We start from the raw sequence: 16,657 nt of genomic DNA on the forward strand, positions 1-16,657 counted from the left end.
CCGAAGAGGTGTGTTCTTCTCCAAAACAAACGGACATGGTGATTGAAACCGGTGAAATCCCTAAATATGGCATGTGTGTAAAATCACTTACATTTGCTGGTATGACTGACAGCTGAGGTTCCTGTTGGTCAGACAGTGCAGGAATCTGCCCGATGTAAACGGCAGGAACGCGCTCAGACGTTGGGAAAACCACTTCCTGATGACGCTGCTGTCCATCAGCTCCTCGTCTGTCAGCAGAGACACTCTGATCTCTCCGATCACGTCCAAGACCTCCGACGCCGACGGAGCAACCATGGCCATTGGCTGAAGGAGAATTTAATGCATAATTATATATTCTTTAATATTTAAGGAGCCTTCCTCTATCAATTCAATCTTATTTAAATTGATGAGCTATTTTTTGACATCTGATTAATTCACTTCAAAGGAATATTTCACGAGACTTTAATTATCCATCTATCCATCCATCCATCCATCCATCCGTCCATCCATCCACCCACCCACCAACCACCCACCCACCATCCATCCATCCATCCACCCATCCACCCACCCACCCATCATCCATCCATCCATCCATCCATCCATCCATCCATCCACCCATCCATCCATCCACCCATCCACCCATCCATCCACCCACCCACCCATCCATCCATCCATCCATCCATCCAAGTGGTGTGTATGTCAATTAAAGGGTTGAAAAGAGACTGACCATGTCGGCCAACATGTCCAGAGCCGGCTCCAGGACAGGGGAGAGTTTTGTCAGCAGCATCTTCCACAAAACTTTGGAGTGCGAGCTGTTGCCGGGCAGATTACACTTCAGCAGAGAAACCAGATGAGCGGCGCTGAAGTTCTCCAGCTATGTGTGAGACAGGAAGTGGTTATTCTATATACATTTTCTGTGTTATAGTGTATGTTATGTTATACTATCAACTTTTGCATCTCCAATCTGACGTTCAAATAGTCACCTGTGCACATGCATACGTCTCCAAGGTGAAATTGCAGGAAACTTCCAAAGATGAGTTCAAGTGAGAGTAAAGGTCAGAGCTGTGAGTACACAAAAAGGTAAATACATGTCAGATTGGAGATTATTGAAACAGTTATTTGTAATTTTGGTTAAAAATCATGACAGCTTGATACCTGTCAACTCCTTTGCAGATGTGAGAACCTTTAAAAGAGCAGAAACATTCAAATTTAGCTCTAAACGCACTAACAGAAATGTAATATGTCATAAAATGTGACTTCTAAGTGAAGAGGTCTTACTGTTGTACTTCGTATCCGGGCACTGTGAAGACAGATTTAAGGAATGAATGAATTTGAGAGAATATTATTAAAAATGGTCTAAAAACATTGTATTCATGAGCAACACAATTCTGATAAAAATGTTGATCAAATATAAAGAAATCTCACCGTTAAGTTTTGAGGCATACACTCTGTCCAAAACAAAAGGTAAAACATATTCAGTGCACCTTATAACACTTGCAACACACATAGAATACAGTCTTGTGTTCATTCTGTAGGTTTTTCTGAGGAAGAGACTGACCTTCTGGTGCCACGTTTATCAGCTGATCTATGTAAGACCAGATGAATGGTTCTACATCTCGTGGCAGGACTGGTATGGCTCCGTATAATCTCTCAAAACTGACACAAACATGGGGAAAAAAACATGAAACATTAAATAATATGGCTGTGCCATCCTCAATAGTCAATTCAAATATCTGCACAAGTTCAGAAAAAGAGTGAAAATGCTCATTCAAATTCATTACTGTTCATATTTCTTTGTATTTGAAAAGTTATAATACGTTTCTGAAGGTACTCACATTTGTTTGTAGACATCACAGGGTGGATCGACCTGACAAAGAAACATTTCACAATTAATTATCCAGGAAAGGTTGTTCCAAAGTATTAAAGGGGACCTATTCAGCTGGACCTTTGCAGACCATTAACATGCTTACAAACCAATACAACACACTACCAGAAAGGGAAAACCCACTAAAATGTAACAGGGCCCTTTTAAAGCAACACATCGTTACAAAGCTGTTACCTTGCTGATGAGATAAAGCACTTCATTCAGGACCTCAGGAAGTGTCCCGTCTTCAGGGGACGCAAACAGGAAGTCAAACACACGGTCGATGACGACGTCTTTCTCAGGTGGAGTGGGAAGAGGCAACAGCAGCATCTCCGCTATTTGTTTTGGAGACAAGAGGTGAAGGACCTCCAGCTGGACAGGAGACAAAAGATGAGGGAATATTAAACATATTAAATAATATAAAACCCTTAAGCGGTGGAAATTATGAAGTACATTTATTAAAGTACTGTACTTTGGGTTAGTTGTACTTTACTTCAGTATTTGCAAATCATGTTCTTATTATTCCACTACCTTTATTTGACAACAATACGTATGAGTTACTTTGCAGGCCTCATTAAAACATCTAAATTAACCACTGAATTATCATGTGTTCTTATTTAAGATGCCTGGCAGATTAATATATTAGCTTCACAAAATGAATGTACACACTAATTATAACCAAGTGATGAAAACTATGAATTAGAACGAAAGAAGAAGCTTCAGATAAATGTCTTTTAGAGGAAGGTGTTGTGTTACTTACTCCGGAGAAGTACGGGTTGAGTTTGTAGAAGTCAGTGACGGAGGGGATCCTTGAATAAATACCAAAGTTCTTTATCAGCCATTCTGCACTGCTGTTGGCTGAGGAGACACACTGGGGATCTGAAACATAAAGGAAAAAAGTGGTCGTTATTTATTAAAAGTAACTGCATGTATAAAACACCTTGTCTTGACATTATTATATTTATGGTAAAGGGAACAATCTAAAACACAGTGGTGGAAAGTAACCAAATACATACTCAGGTATTGTGAAAATGTAGATAAATATTTCCAGTTCCTTTTACTTTAAATTACTGTAATGCTGTATTTAATTGACAGGTGAAGTTCTAATTATTTTTTAAATGCAACGGATGTTACAAAAGTAGCATAGACATGTAAAATAATTAAAACTGTCCTCCTGTACCACCAAAAACATTCAAATGCAGCTTACACAGCACTGACGATCTGATAATATTACTGACTCACTGATTTCCCAGCATTTGAAAGTACATTTTGTACATTTAGATCTTTTACTATTTACTTAATGAATGATCTAATCACTTCCTCCACTGCAGCAGAGACATGACACCTCCTAAAGTGAGCTGTGGTTGCAATGTTTTCTGCATTAAGTTTAGAATTTGTCTTTGTATTTTTTTGCCCAAATGTCCTGATTTTTTGTTGATTATTTCTTTAGATTTTCTGTTGTTCTTCTAAGCCATTTAAAAATCTGCTAAACATCTACTAATAGTTTACCTACCAGAGGAGTTGTGATGCATCAGGAAGGGATAGATGAAGTGCTTATAGATGTCAGGATTAGGATACATGTCATCCTCGTGTTTGCTGAATTCTTCCACACTGCACATATTGAAAAAGAAAAGTATGAAATGACATGAAGTACACCATAAAGTGTGTGTATAGGCGTGTAAAGCACATCTCCAGTGAACTCACATGGTCTGGTAGACGGGGCAGGAGAAGTTCTTGGTGCTGAGGCAGGACAGCAGGCCTGAGTGGACGTTGGGCAGCAGAGGCATCATCTTGATATTAAACCAGAGCTTGATGAAGGCCGGGTCCACCAGGTTCTCCGGGGTCAGAGACGGAGACTCCGCCTCGCTGAAGATCTGCTGGAAGTCGTACGCCAACTCTTTGAAGTTCTGCAGGAAAAAGAAAAGGGGAGCACTGATTTTTATTTATATTTTTTACAAATAGTTTGCAATAAATGTGTGTGGCAGTTGAGTGTTTCCCAGATATTAGTCAATCACTGTCAATTAATGCAGGAATTACTTACTTATAACTGAGTATTTTCTACATAAATTAACTTTTGCATAAGTGAAAGACCACTGGCCCAGTATAACAAATGATCAATTTGCCTCTATACATACATGTAACACTCCCTGTCCTTAAATCATTGCAGGAAATGTTAAAAAAAAACCTTAAAGAAACCCCACCATGATTGTAGGAACATTTAGAAACTGAGGAGGGAAAACCTTTTCCATGACAGACAGACAGACAGACAGACAGACAGACAGACAGACAGACAGACAGACAGACAATGGATGGGTACAAAATAAAATAACAAAATTACAACATAGAGAATCCATACAACAAAAATAATGATGTCATAACGACGGACCAATGAGAAAGTGAGGCCTTTTAAGGAGTTCTTTTGTCTCCATAATGATCTATGAAAGCAGTGTCTCTAAAGTGGATCTAAAAAGCACAATTTGTGACGTATATGAAACAAAAGTAACACGCATATAATGTTCTTCATTATGTGACCACGGGGTTATATTTTGGGATAAATCCATGTTATTTGGGAAAAAAGTACACTGTCAACATTGAGATTCATTATATACTGTACATCCTATTTTTACAAATCAAAAGAATCATCCAGAAAAAAATAAAACAAAGGAAGAGAATCATAACACAAGATTAAAATTTGATCAATCCAAAGTTTTTTGACATTCATTCACAAAAAAATGCAATGGATTCTGCAGGTATTATACAAACACTATCCATAAACATGCTCTCATTACACCAGATGCTTTAAAGGTTGTTGACATCAGTTATGTCTGTAACTATTGAGTTTAAACATGTCTTTGCATTAGAGTGTATCTTTAGTTTGTTTTACTCACCACCGTAGTTAACTCTTTGATCAGCGTGTTCAGTCGTTCGGTCAGCTCTACAATCAACCTCATGATCTCCTCCTCCGACATCGTCAGGTTACTGCGAGCCGCACAGTGCAACACTTTGGCCACATTTTCCACCGCATCCGTCAGCTGGTAGGACGAAAGAGAGATGGGGTAGGAAGCAGTTTAAGAAGACTGTTCGGGAGGAAGCAACAGGTGAATGTGAGGGTGATTCCACACGATCAACTAAAGATTAAATTCATGCCTCACCCCGCAAGGCCCCTCGTCCAGCCTGATGCTGCAGACATCCTGGATTTCAGTGGTTTCGTTGTACATACCATTGTCCAGATGGCTGCACACAAACAAGACACAAAAAACCATTCATTTTACAGAATATTACAACACAGAAACATAACAACTGACCTGGTGTGGACTGAGTTACCTGGTGTTGATGTTTGACGACTGGTAGACACTTCACATTTTCTTGTTTAAAGAGACTATGGCTAACATGTTGGTAACTCTTTCACACATTTGAAAGATATGAATCAACATGAGAGTTAATTTAGAGTCAGTGTACATTTCTAATTTGAATATTAACCCTACTTTCTGCTCTATTTTGGTCTCCACCAGCAACTAAATGCTCTACTTTCTACAATAGCTCTCAGAGTCTTCATAATTGAGACTAAATGAATTGCTTAGCTATACATTTAACCTTTTTTCTAAAAGGTTGGTAGCTGGATGTTGTTTTTAGGCAAGTTTAATCCTGTTAATTATATTAAACTTTGGGTACTAAAGAGTACAACGCTTTAGTATCGATTCAAGTGTCTACAATGCATGTTTTGTATCCTCCTGAGGCTGATTGAAGATCGTTAAATATGATGGAATTGGTTAATTATTAACAAAACTGAAACAATGAGCTAGAAGAGGTATTGTAGTAATTGCTGGAACTGAGCCATCATTAAGGTAATAGGAGCTTTAGTTGGCATTGGATTAATGTAATGCTTTTATTTCATACTAAGATGTGAAGAGGATAAAGTACTTGTTCTAAAATGTTAGCTCGACTCACAACACTTGGTGGAAAGCCAGTGTGATGTTTTCTGGCAGCTCGGTCAGGTCTTCAGGCAGGAACCTGTGTAACACCGGCATCACGACATACTGGAACCAATCCTCCACATTTGTCACGTCGAAATCTGGCATCTCGGGAACCACGGATGTATTTTTTGGCTGATACATGTCCGCCAGCTCGGCCAGAGTCCAGTTGAGCAGGAACTGGGTGAGAGTCGTGCTCCTTATCTCTGATTCCCTCTGGAGGGACACCAGCAGGTCAGGAGTTATTTAAACTGGTAGGTGTACAGTGTGTGTAACCATTTGCATAATATATGTGTGTGTGTGTGTGTGTGTGTGTGTGTGTGTGTGTGTGTGTGTGTGTGTGTGTGTGTGTGTGTGTGTGTGTGTGTGTGTGTGTGTGTGTGTGTGTGTTGTACCTCTTGTGTGAAGGACACAAAATCATGAACGAAGCTCCCAATGGGTTTGAAAGCCGTCATGAAGCCATTTACAACCTGTAAGTGCAACAAAAAGGTAAAACTACAAATGTCTGATTAGGATTATCTTTTCTTATTCCTCTAAATAGTTTAACATTTAGACACTCGATAAGATAATTTAGCATGAAAGACTTCCAATTTTCATCCAAGTTTCATTAAGGTACCTCTCTCATGCTGTTGTGTGGGGACGGTGGTTGGTACGGGTTGTGTGTGGGGTTTGGAGAATAGTAGGGGTAACCGGGGGTCGTCCAGTTGTGGCCCCATCCAGGGCTGGGGGTGGGGGGAGGTTCTGGACCGCCTGTCATCATACTGTGGAAGACCAGGCTCAGGGTGCCGTTATCTAAATCTGCGACCTCCGGCATCAGCAGCAACTCGGCCTTCTGCGCTGGAGACAGCAGGTCAAGAACCTCCAACTGAAGGGGGAGAGAGATGAGATGTGGAGAAGTGTGATAAACATAATCGTACACCGCACAATGAGAGGTTGACCTGGGTTGTTAGTCTTTGAAAACTCTAAAGGAAACTCAAGTGAACTTACCCCACTGAAGACCATGTTGAGTGATGAAAAGTCCTTAACTCTGGCCATGGCTTTGAACGCACCAAAGTTCTTCATCAGCCACTCCTCACTGCTTTCGTCCTGGCTCACACACCCTGAACAGAGAATACACACATTGAGTATATACATCTAAAATCAAGAATCTAAAAATCATTGTGTTGGTTGCAGATTGTACATGCTACTGTGAACGTAATTATTTAATAAATGAATCTATCAATGAAGTTAGCATGTAAATTAAACCCTTGGGGCAAGAATTCACTTACAAATATTATTTAGTTAGATATTGTATTAAACCTACTCATAAAAAAGGTGCTTTATATAGTGTATAGCTACATATAACACATCTATATGTACCTAGATATAGTCATAATATTACAAAGTGTAGCTTCACCAGCTAGTTAGCACTGTTAGCTAGCTAGCTTGTAAGCTACCAATCATTAGCATTGCTTTAGCAACTAACTGAAGGAATCATCCTGGAATCACAACTTTTTTTAGTCTGAAGAAAAGTCTTAACACTTTAAACTGCTAGATAATCTATTAATGGGAAGAGATTTGGGATTTTAGTTCATTATAGTTTGGGGACATACTTTTTGAGCTAGGCTATTACATAAAAAGTGGCTACTTCTGTGTGATGAGTTGTAAATGTAATTTTGAGTTTGACTTAACATGGTTTAATTTTACCGTACATTTAATTTGTTCCCTAAAGAAGCATCTTCCCCTATTCTTTCTGAGTATTTTTATAGTTAAAGTCTAAATAAAGATATAAAAGCTTTACCAGCCACTCTGTCTCCGGACAGAAAGGGGTACATAAAGAATTGGTAGATCCACTTCTGTCGGACTGGATTCATCTCAGAATAATAGTGGCTGAGCTCCCTCACCCTGCAAGAAGAGATGAGACGGTGAGGTTAGTTTTTGTAACAAAGGAGACACAGGTATAGACAGAGACTGACACGCACATAGTCTGGTAGGTGGAGCAGCTAAAGTTCTTGGTGCTGAGGCAGCTCAGGAAGTGTTTGCTGATGGACTTCAGAAGAGGTTTTATCTTGACTTTAATCCACATCTGGACCATGGCCTCGTTCTGGAGGGGGTCTGCATCAGGGTTTAATGCCAGTTCTCCCTGCAGGCTGAGGAGCGGCACTCCACTCAAACTAGACTTCTGTGGTTGTGGTAGGGGTGTAAAAAAAACAAAAGGCGAGATTAGGAGTGGAAATATAGTATTTGTTATGCAAGTCACAGGGGTCAAATCATACAGATCCAGCAAAATGATACAGTGATAATACATGAATAAACAGATTTATGGCTAATTAAGGAAGCTAACAGCTAACGTTCATTGAGCAAGGGTCCATTAAGTTATATTATGATACGTTCAAGCTCTATCTAATCCTATATCTTGTTGTTTTTTGGGCAAGAAACTTTAATAAATGCCATTTCTTTAGAAGGAGATGTCTGCATTTGAGTGTTTGGGTGCATTGCATTGATGTATTCTGCAGCAATATCCAATAGATACTTCCAGGAATCGAAGAATATTAGTTTTGAATCAAAGGAAAAAGCAAATATAAAGAATATGTTGCAGGTAACCACTATCTTTGATGATTAATTAAAGTATTTATTTATAATATCTGACAATTAAGACTGAACTTGGACTGTTGAAATAGGTTTTCAGGATGTTTGGGAGAGAAATAGGAAGATGTTGTCCCTTTGTCTAATAAAAGCTCTAACAGTAGGCCTGATATGAGTCATGGTTTCCTTCAAAAGCTAATAATGCAAGTACAGAATCACGAGACATGACACATCAGTTACACATAACTCATCGCTCTGCTAATCTGTCACAGACTGAACATTTCTTCATGACAGAATAGAATGAAGGCCATTACAACACCAACTGGTTCGGTGGGAATTTGTGACAGCATTCCTTCCATTGTGGAGCGTTCCTGCAGACGTCTTTTGCTCTTCTTTTACCATGAAGGTGTACACGTCCATCGTCGCTTCAAGCATTCCTTCAGCCTCTGCAAGTGGTCTCTCCCTGTTTCTTTCGGGGGCAATCCCACACACTGCAGGAAGTGAGAGGTCGGGTCTGGCATCTTGGGAAGGAGAGCAAAGGGGAGACTTGAGCGACAAGAAGGCCACTAAAGAACAAGCTTCTTTGCAGAGAAATCAGAGTTTATCAATCCATTATGAGTTCATATAATCACATATAACAATAATCATTGTTGAGGAAACTACCTTACACTTTAAATGCAACTTATCTATGTATATGTGAGATGACAGTACAGAAAAATATAGAAAAAAACTCTAAACTAAATAAATAAATAACCCTCTAAAACAATTAACATTTATATTTAAAGAAAATGGGTGCAGGGCTGGCCAGGTATGTTTCTATCGAACATGAGAAATGGTAACGAAAATTTCTTTCCTTGTTGCTCTGAAATTCCTCTACCAGGAAGCTAAATAACTAGTTCAATTACCTAGATCCTTTCTCCCCAGCACTGCATGTTCTATGAACTGTTTCGTAACAGGAATGTCCTCAAAGCCGGAGCTGACTGTGCTCCTGACTCTGTTCCAGCATTGAAAATGAACTGATCATTATTATCAAAGCACTGCAGCGTTGTGTGTCAAACAGATGTGGATGTTTCGTGTGTATTGCTCATATATCCTTTAAATGTCCTGATTATGGGAGATTTCAAAGAAAAGGTTGCTACGAATGTTATTATTAATATTACAGATTCAGTGGGGTTTTAAATGTTCATAGGGTCTTAAACAACTGTTGAGATGTCACACTGAATAACAATACCATTTTACATTCAAGCCCATTGACAGAACCCATTGATACATTTAAAGAGTGATCATTTTCAGCTTCATATTTGTATTTTGTGTCTCTACTCTGACATGTCTCCATGCTTTAATGTTCAAAAAGCTCTTTATTTTTCTCATACTGCCTGTGCTGCAGCTCCTCTCGTCACCCTCTGTCTGAAACCAGAGCCCAATCTGCTTTGATTGGTTAGCTGGCCGACTCTGTTGTGATTGGTCAACCGCTTATTAGATGTGCGGGACATCTGTTAGCAGTTGGACAATCGCTATGTAACCCTCCGCTGCTATTGGCGCTCAAACAAATTAAGGGTGGGTCTATCAGGTACCATGTGATAGGAGGGAACTTTGGGATTTTAACCTTTGCAGACCATTTACATGCACAAAAAATGATTGGGAAAACCCCAATAAATAAAGCTGAGCCATTGTCCGTGATATTGATAACAGCTGTGGTTTTCCAGTAAAGGAACAACTATAGAAGACAGTCTGTATTGCAATTAACTAGGCCTTTAACAGCATGTGACCAGGGGTGTGTTGTTTCATTTTATACGCCTACAACTTCTGGTAAATCTATTGTTAAATGCTCCTGTTATTCATACGGATTAAACACCTGAATTTATTACAAAATCTGTGGAGGAGTTTTTCATCAAGATAAGTGAGGTGAACCTGGCGGAGGCGTCTGATCGTCTGGAATGTGATCTGATCAGTTTTGTGCATTCGATCATTCAAAGAGTTGAGAGAGTGAGAGGTGAATTGCTTCGTATATACTGTATGTTGCTGAGTCATAGTGAGTAAGACCTGGAGCCAAACATCATTACTGAGCCTCTCTGACTGGATGTTCTCCACATGTTTATGTAAGTGTTTTTTATATCCCCCCCCCCCCGAACCTCTCTGTAACTTTTCAAAGGTGTCGTTTGTTGTTAGAAATCAATCTTGAGAAACAGCTCTCAAAGAACAGATCAAATCAGAACATGACGTTTGTTCTGGGGAGGGTTTGATTATAATCTTGGATCAAAATAGATAAAGGATACCAGGGGAAACAAATAAAGCAAATCAATAAAATAAACCAGTTTCTATTATATACGGCGTGTGAGAGCTTTACTCACCGGGCCACATGTTCCTCTTGTTGTGCAGGTTGCATTTCTGTAGATTTCCAAAAGTGAGAAAACAAGGCCAGAGGTTACAGACAAAAGACAGCAAGGTTCATTAAAACTAGAACAGGGTGGAGTTGTTTAATTATAATAAATAAATGTCTGTTCTATTGATGAAGACTGTTATTATGTTTATTTTCTGAAATGTCTTACCTTTGTGCACCTGAGGCCGCTGTAAGCAGAAGACAAGGTTCACTGTTAGAGCCGACACTAGCAATGTATTCAGGAAATGTGTTTTATGAGATGATGATTATTGCTTCCAGGGTAATAGCTTTCTTATCTGCACATTCTGGCATATATAAAGTACAAATATGAGTAGTGGTCATTTAGATTCAAGGCTTCATTGTATTGTGGTCAGTTGAGGCTGTTTTTAAGGGGAGATACTATTTTATTTTGAAACTCTATGAATACATTTCTCTTTAAAGGTTTGTCAAATGTCAAAATGGTATAAATTGAGAAAAAATGTATTTTGAATTCTGGGAAATGTATTCAAAATATTGTGTTATTAGTCACTAAATATCCCAATGTCTGTTTCTTTTCTGTGTTTGATCCCATATCAGCTGAACGCTGTATTTTTTTAATCAAATGTTGCTCAAAAATAAACTAAAAACAGTATTTGTTGGGGATTACTTTCAGTAGGGTATATTTTTATTTCTATTATTTATGGTAGCATGGGCAAAGTGTGTGGGATCACCAGTTGGTATTGAAGTAAAACAGTGTGTCTACTTGGAAAGTTACTAATAGTTTTTGGACAATAATGTAAAAGAACAAGCTACAATCCACTGTTTTATGCAGACACTGATTCGCAGTATCCATTCATTGTCGGTTTCTATAAAGAATATCACAAGTTTTGTTATTGTATGCCCTTAAATTAATCCCTTCAGGTTTCACTCTGTTGTTGATATTGTTGGGTAAGAAAAAGCAAAAGACACAAAAGACATAAACTACGTTCTTACCAAAGCAGCTCCAAAATAAGTAAACCAATAGGAATAGGTTTTGTGATGTCATGATGTGACGAGTCTCATGGGAATGAAAAGGCTTTGTGGTGGAAATCGCTGGGGAGAGAATAAAAAAAAGGTAACATCGTCAGCCACTTGACAGACAGAAACACCGGGTCAGAAGTGTGAATTACAAATGTTTATTCCATTTACAAAAACCTAAATGTTCTCCTTTGTTTTGAAGCAAACACAAAGATTAAGCAGAAATCTAACGTCACCTTGGTATGATGACAAAAATACCTCGTGAGATATGTCTGAAATCCTGGGTCAGATGTTAATAAAACACACACATTTGTTGTTTTTACACATTTCAGTCAGACCATTGTTTTCACTCTGTCACTGATGTATGTGTTTAAAACAAACGCACTTGAAGCTCAGAGTCGGTGTGTTTGGTGGCGGATCAGCATCAGGGAGTGGCCTTCAGATATTCACAATCAGAGGCTTATAGTGACCTTTAACATATCTGAACAAAGATGAAGGAACAATAGATGCTTCAGAGAAAAGAAATTATGCAACCGTATACACTATTCACTTCCAACAATGAACACAAAGAGGACAATCACATGTCTCTCCTCGGAAGAAATCTTCTGTGACCAGAACAAAGAATGAACCGTTTTACAAAAAAAGTTCAGTATTCATCAATAAAGCCTCCATTTATGTACTGTAAAATATCTAGAAGATATGTCTCAATAAAGGGGTTTTCTGGGTTAAGAGTCAAGTCTAATTGTAAAGCTGTTGTGAAGTCAATGGAAATTATTCTTGTCCATGACGCCTAGATGTGTATTTTGATATTCGTTTTCAAGAAAGCAGTATCAACTCTAACATTTAAAGCTGCATTAAAAGTATAATGTGTAACATTATCATTTTAAAATGTCTAAAAGAAGACTAAATATGTGTTGTGTGTCTTGCTTGGTGGCTCGTTAGCTTCACCAAAGGAGTAATTAAATTAGTCTGTTTGCGGTTTTGTGGAGGCAGGTAGTGTAAAGTGGATTTATCAAAGCTGTTTACTTGAAAACAGCATACATGGCATTGATAAGAACTGACTTTAAGGGCTGTAAAATAAAAAACATTACCCTGAAATGGCTAAAAGACTAGGAATAAGATTCTGTGTCGGCAAGAATCTGGAAATTCAAAATGCAAGGTGATTTATAACCTATATCCTGATCTGTTGAGAACTGTCACAGTGTAATGAAAACACCACAATAAATGATGTAAAATAAGTGTACCTTTTAATTAATATTACAAAAGTGGGATCAGCAAATCATAGTCTGTGTGTACATCCAACACTAAATCACAAATAAACTGATATATTAATAATTGATTCATGTCTTTGAGAATCAAAACCGTACAACAAATCATTATTTTGGGCTATTTAAGTATATCAATATTTTCGTACACCCCAAACTTCAAATTTGGGTGATGATTTGACTACGGCACATGACTCATGAGGTCATTGGATCTCTACAATTTTGAATATATTTAGCTTTAATGGTTAACCTTAGATGACCAGCTCTTTGACCCATAATGAAAGGTGTGTTCCCTCTATCTGACTGTATGGAACAGACTCCATTCATTAATACAATTACACACACACACACACACACACACACACACACACACACACACACACACACACACACACACACACACACACACACACACACACACACACACACACACACACACACACACACACACACACACACACACACACACACACACACACACACACACACAGATTGAGAGCCATATATTGCGACATACATCCTCGCGTTGGAATCAAGTGTTAGTTTAACTTTCATATATATTTGTTCAGGAATTATTCCTCCTCTGCACAGTTTGCATGTCTGACAGGTGATATACAACTACTTTTCAGTTTCTTTGTGACTAATTTAGCTATTGACAAACCTATAGCCTCTCAGAAGTGATGGGAAAATATTTGTCTAACAAGGCTGGTTAAGATTACTGCACACACACGTAAAATCATACCTCCTTCTCATGTTTGAATATTATGAGTTATGTTACACAATCCTCCAATAGATGTTTGAATGTAAGAGTATGTTTATACATCATGAAGTGTAGATCACAGATAAACTTACCTGTGATTGACTAAAAGTGTTTTTCAACTCTTTTGTGTCTTAAAGTTTTTTACTTTGCAGTCTTTTGCTCCCTTTTAGTTGAATAAAAACCTCAATGATATAGCATAAAATATATTTTCTATTGAAATTGAATTAGCAACGATGCACCACATGACATAATTTACACTTATTTTTGAAAGTAGGTAACCTCGTAACAAAGTAAATATACTTATCACAGTTTTAAGGCACTTTGCTAGAATATTTTTCCATTTGATATTACATTTTAGGGGTATTTTGGGGGTATCTTGCTGCGGCAGTGGCTTAGTCTGTAAGGGCTTGGACTGGGGTCCAAAGGGTTGCCGGTTTATGTCCCGATTGAACCAGAAAAATGGAGTGAGCTGGGAGCTGGAGAGGTGCCAGTTCTCCTCATGAGCCACTGCAGAAGGTGCCCTTGAACAACGCACCAAACCCTGAAACTGCTCTGCCACCTCTCCTGCATGTGTGTGGTTATGTTTGTGCATGTATATCCTCCCTGTGTGTAACGTGTGTAAACAATACAGAATAGGGAAAGAAATGTCCCTGTAAGGGATCAATAAAGTATATCTTCTATTTATCCAAGATTTTACTCCACCACATCATGATTTATTTCACTTCTATGGTTACTGTTACTCCATTGATTTTACATGCAATACATACGGCATGATCATTTTACAAACTATGATAATGTGCGATAAACTAACTAATAAACACCTATAGAAGTGTAAATGTACAGCACATTGATGAACTACAGTACTTCAATTCTGCATTCACATTTATGCATTAATGATAGTATAAAATATAACATGTACAATAATGTACACATGCCATTATATGGATAGTATGCATACATCGCACCATAGCCCAGTTTAATGACGCAGAACTCAGTATTCCCACGGCTCAAATCCCCTAACGCCATGTTGTTGCCAGAGGCAGTCACACTAAAAAAATAAACAGATCATGGTACCTTAACCAATTACTTTACTCCCTTTCAACCTTATCTGTAGTCATCTATCACTGCCAGTTATGCCACACATTTGGCAAGCTACTATTGCTATTTATTTTGTGTTATAGACATTCAATCTTAAATAATAGGAACAGATTCATCTAAGACAACAAGATACACTTTTAAAATGAGGATGGGATCCTCTCAGTAACAGCAACACACACAATAAAAAGACACAATGACATGAAATCAAAGCTGAATCTCTTACCAAATCGCGTCCTTCAGGTGCTGTAAAGTGCCGGTGTTTCTCTCTCTCTCTTGATACCTGAGGCACAGGTGATCCGGTGATGGGTGTGTTTTCTTGTAACAATGATAACAGGAAATGATGCTTGACTCCTTTGTGCTGCACAAGTGGGACGGACAAGATTTGCTCTTCTGCTTTAGGCGCCTACTGCGATTGGTTTGTTCATATCTGTGTGTGTGTGTGTGTGTGTGTGTGTGTGTGTGTGTGTGTGTGTGTGTGTGTGTGTGTGTGTGTGTGTGTGTGTGTGTGTGTGTGTGTGTGTGTGTGTGTGTGCGTGTGCGTGCGTGCGTGCGTGCGTGCGTGTGTGTGTGTGTGTGTGTGTACATTTACGCTGACATTTTTTTTCCATGAATGCCTGTGGGAGAAAAAAATACCAGAAAAGAGAAAGAAAGACACACAAAGTATGAAGTTACACCTGCTTCATGTTCAGCAGGTTACACCTCCCTAGCATTGTTTTTCTTTGGATATGTAATCTGTTGTCATCTTCTTCCTAACATTAGAGCTACTTAGAGTACACCAATTATGTCCTGGTTTAATTAGAGAGCACATTGGACTGTGCAGATAGCTAGTGAACACAGAAGTCATTATTATAAATATGTTTTTTTTTAAGCAATTCAGGATTAATGTCAAGGTTGTTGTTTTTACCCACCGCACCCAATGCAGGTATCTTGTTCAAACACCAGACATAACTGTACCATACTGTAACAATGCTGTAAAGCTGCAACATTCCCTGAATATATCTTTTAATTAATTTCAAGATGGGCTGGTGATTTGCTTAAACGCATAAAATAAAATATAAATATAAAATAATGAGAAAAAAAGAAATATGTGGAATGTAACCTTCAGGTTTTTAACACAAGTCGTCCAGAGAATAAACACACACACACACAAACACACACACACACACACACACGCACACACGCACACACAGGCAGACACAGACACACACACACACACACACACACACAGCAAATTACAAGATCAAGTTAAACTGATTTCTTGATTAAGTAAATTCTGTGTAATAGGGACTGATTCGTTCAGTATAAAGGGTAAGTTAAATGTTAACACGTCACCAGCCGTAGATTAGAAAACAACAAATACAAATATTCTGTATTTAAAGTGAAATGGGTTTTATTCAGAATCTGAAGAATGAGAAATACAAATATATATAATATAGTTTTAGTGCAATATTGTGATTTATTGACTTTATTTAACCTGTTTAAAAGGTTTTGATCAAAATAAGCAATGTTTGGGGAATGTGATGATACTAGCTTACAGTAAATATACATTTTATAAAAACGTTCACGCATTAAAGTGTTTAAGGTACAACTCTTGTGGTGAAACTTATATAACCTCAGAACTTAAACTCATGTTTTTGCAGCATTTTCCCAAATAATACCTCCCTGTCATCATACCTATGGTGTGAAGGGTGGTCTCTTGCCACTTATTGGCAGGTTCAGTTATTTTGTTTACCTTACCATGGTCTGTGGCATGACAGTCTTCACCAGCAAGACTCCTTT

General features: G+C 38.3%; 1 protein-coding gene across 2 annotated transcripts in view; it reads right to left on the minus strand.

Moving 5' to 3' along the window:
* Window positions 1-15,242, minus strand: part of LOC134864065 (uncharacterized) — a 34,355-nt gene extending 19,113 nt beyond the window's left edge. For both annotated transcript variants that reach the window (XM_063882811.1, XM_063882810.1), the window contains exons 1-25: window positions 15,102-15,242; window positions 11,732-11,830; window positions 10,929-10,947; window positions 10,731-10,767; window positions 8,779-8,900; window positions 7,776-7,975; window positions 7,595-7,698; window positions 6,802-6,914; window positions 6,431-6,679; window positions 6,210-6,284; window positions 5,792-6,030; window positions 4,996-5,077; window positions 4,732-4,875; window positions 3,548-3,750; window positions 3,357-3,454; window positions 2,604-2,722; window positions 2,039-2,215; window positions 1,815-1,846; window positions 1,538-1,635; window positions 1,405-1,427; window positions 1,258-1,279; window positions 1,135-1,162; window positions 963-1,041; window positions 707-853; window positions 92-303 (exon numbers count right to left, since the gene is read on the minus strand). In XM_063882811.1, the coding sequence (XP_063738881.1) occupies window positions 92-303; window positions 707-853; window positions 963-1,041; window positions 1,135-1,162; window positions 1,258-1,279; window positions 1,405-1,427; window positions 1,538-1,635; window positions 1,815-1,846; window positions 2,039-2,215; window positions 2,604-2,722; window positions 3,357-3,454; window positions 3,548-3,750; window positions 4,732-4,875; window positions 4,996-5,077; window positions 5,792-6,030; window positions 6,210-6,284; window positions 6,431-6,679; window positions 6,802-6,914; window positions 7,595-7,698; window positions 7,776-7,975; window positions 8,779-8,900; window positions 10,731-10,740 (2,576 nt within the window). In that variant the 5' untranslated portion in view covers window positions 10,741-10,767; window positions 10,929-10,947; window positions 11,732-11,830; window positions 15,102-15,242. The remainder of the gene's footprint in view (window positions 1-91; window positions 304-706; window positions 854-962; window positions 1,042-1,134; window positions 1,163-1,257; window positions 1,280-1,404; window positions 1,428-1,537; window positions 1,636-1,814; window positions 1,847-2,038; window positions 2,216-2,603; window positions 2,723-3,356; window positions 3,455-3,547; window positions 3,751-4,731; window positions 4,876-4,995; window positions 5,078-5,791; window positions 6,031-6,209; window positions 6,285-6,430; window positions 6,680-6,801; window positions 6,915-7,594; window positions 7,699-7,775; window positions 7,976-8,778; window positions 8,901-10,730; window positions 10,768-10,928; window positions 10,948-11,731; window positions 11,831-15,101) is intronic.
* Window positions 15,243-16,657: the final 1,415 nt, after the last annotated feature.

Source organism: Eleginops maclovinus, chromosome 5, assembly GCF_036324505.1.
Source record: "Eleginops maclovinus isolate JMC-PN-2008 ecotype Puerto Natales chromosome 5, JC_Emac_rtc_rv5, whole genome shotgun sequence".
In the NCBI taxonomy this organism is placed as follows: Eukaryota; Metazoa; Chordata; class Actinopteri; order Perciformes; family Eleginopidae; genus Eleginops; species Eleginops maclovinus.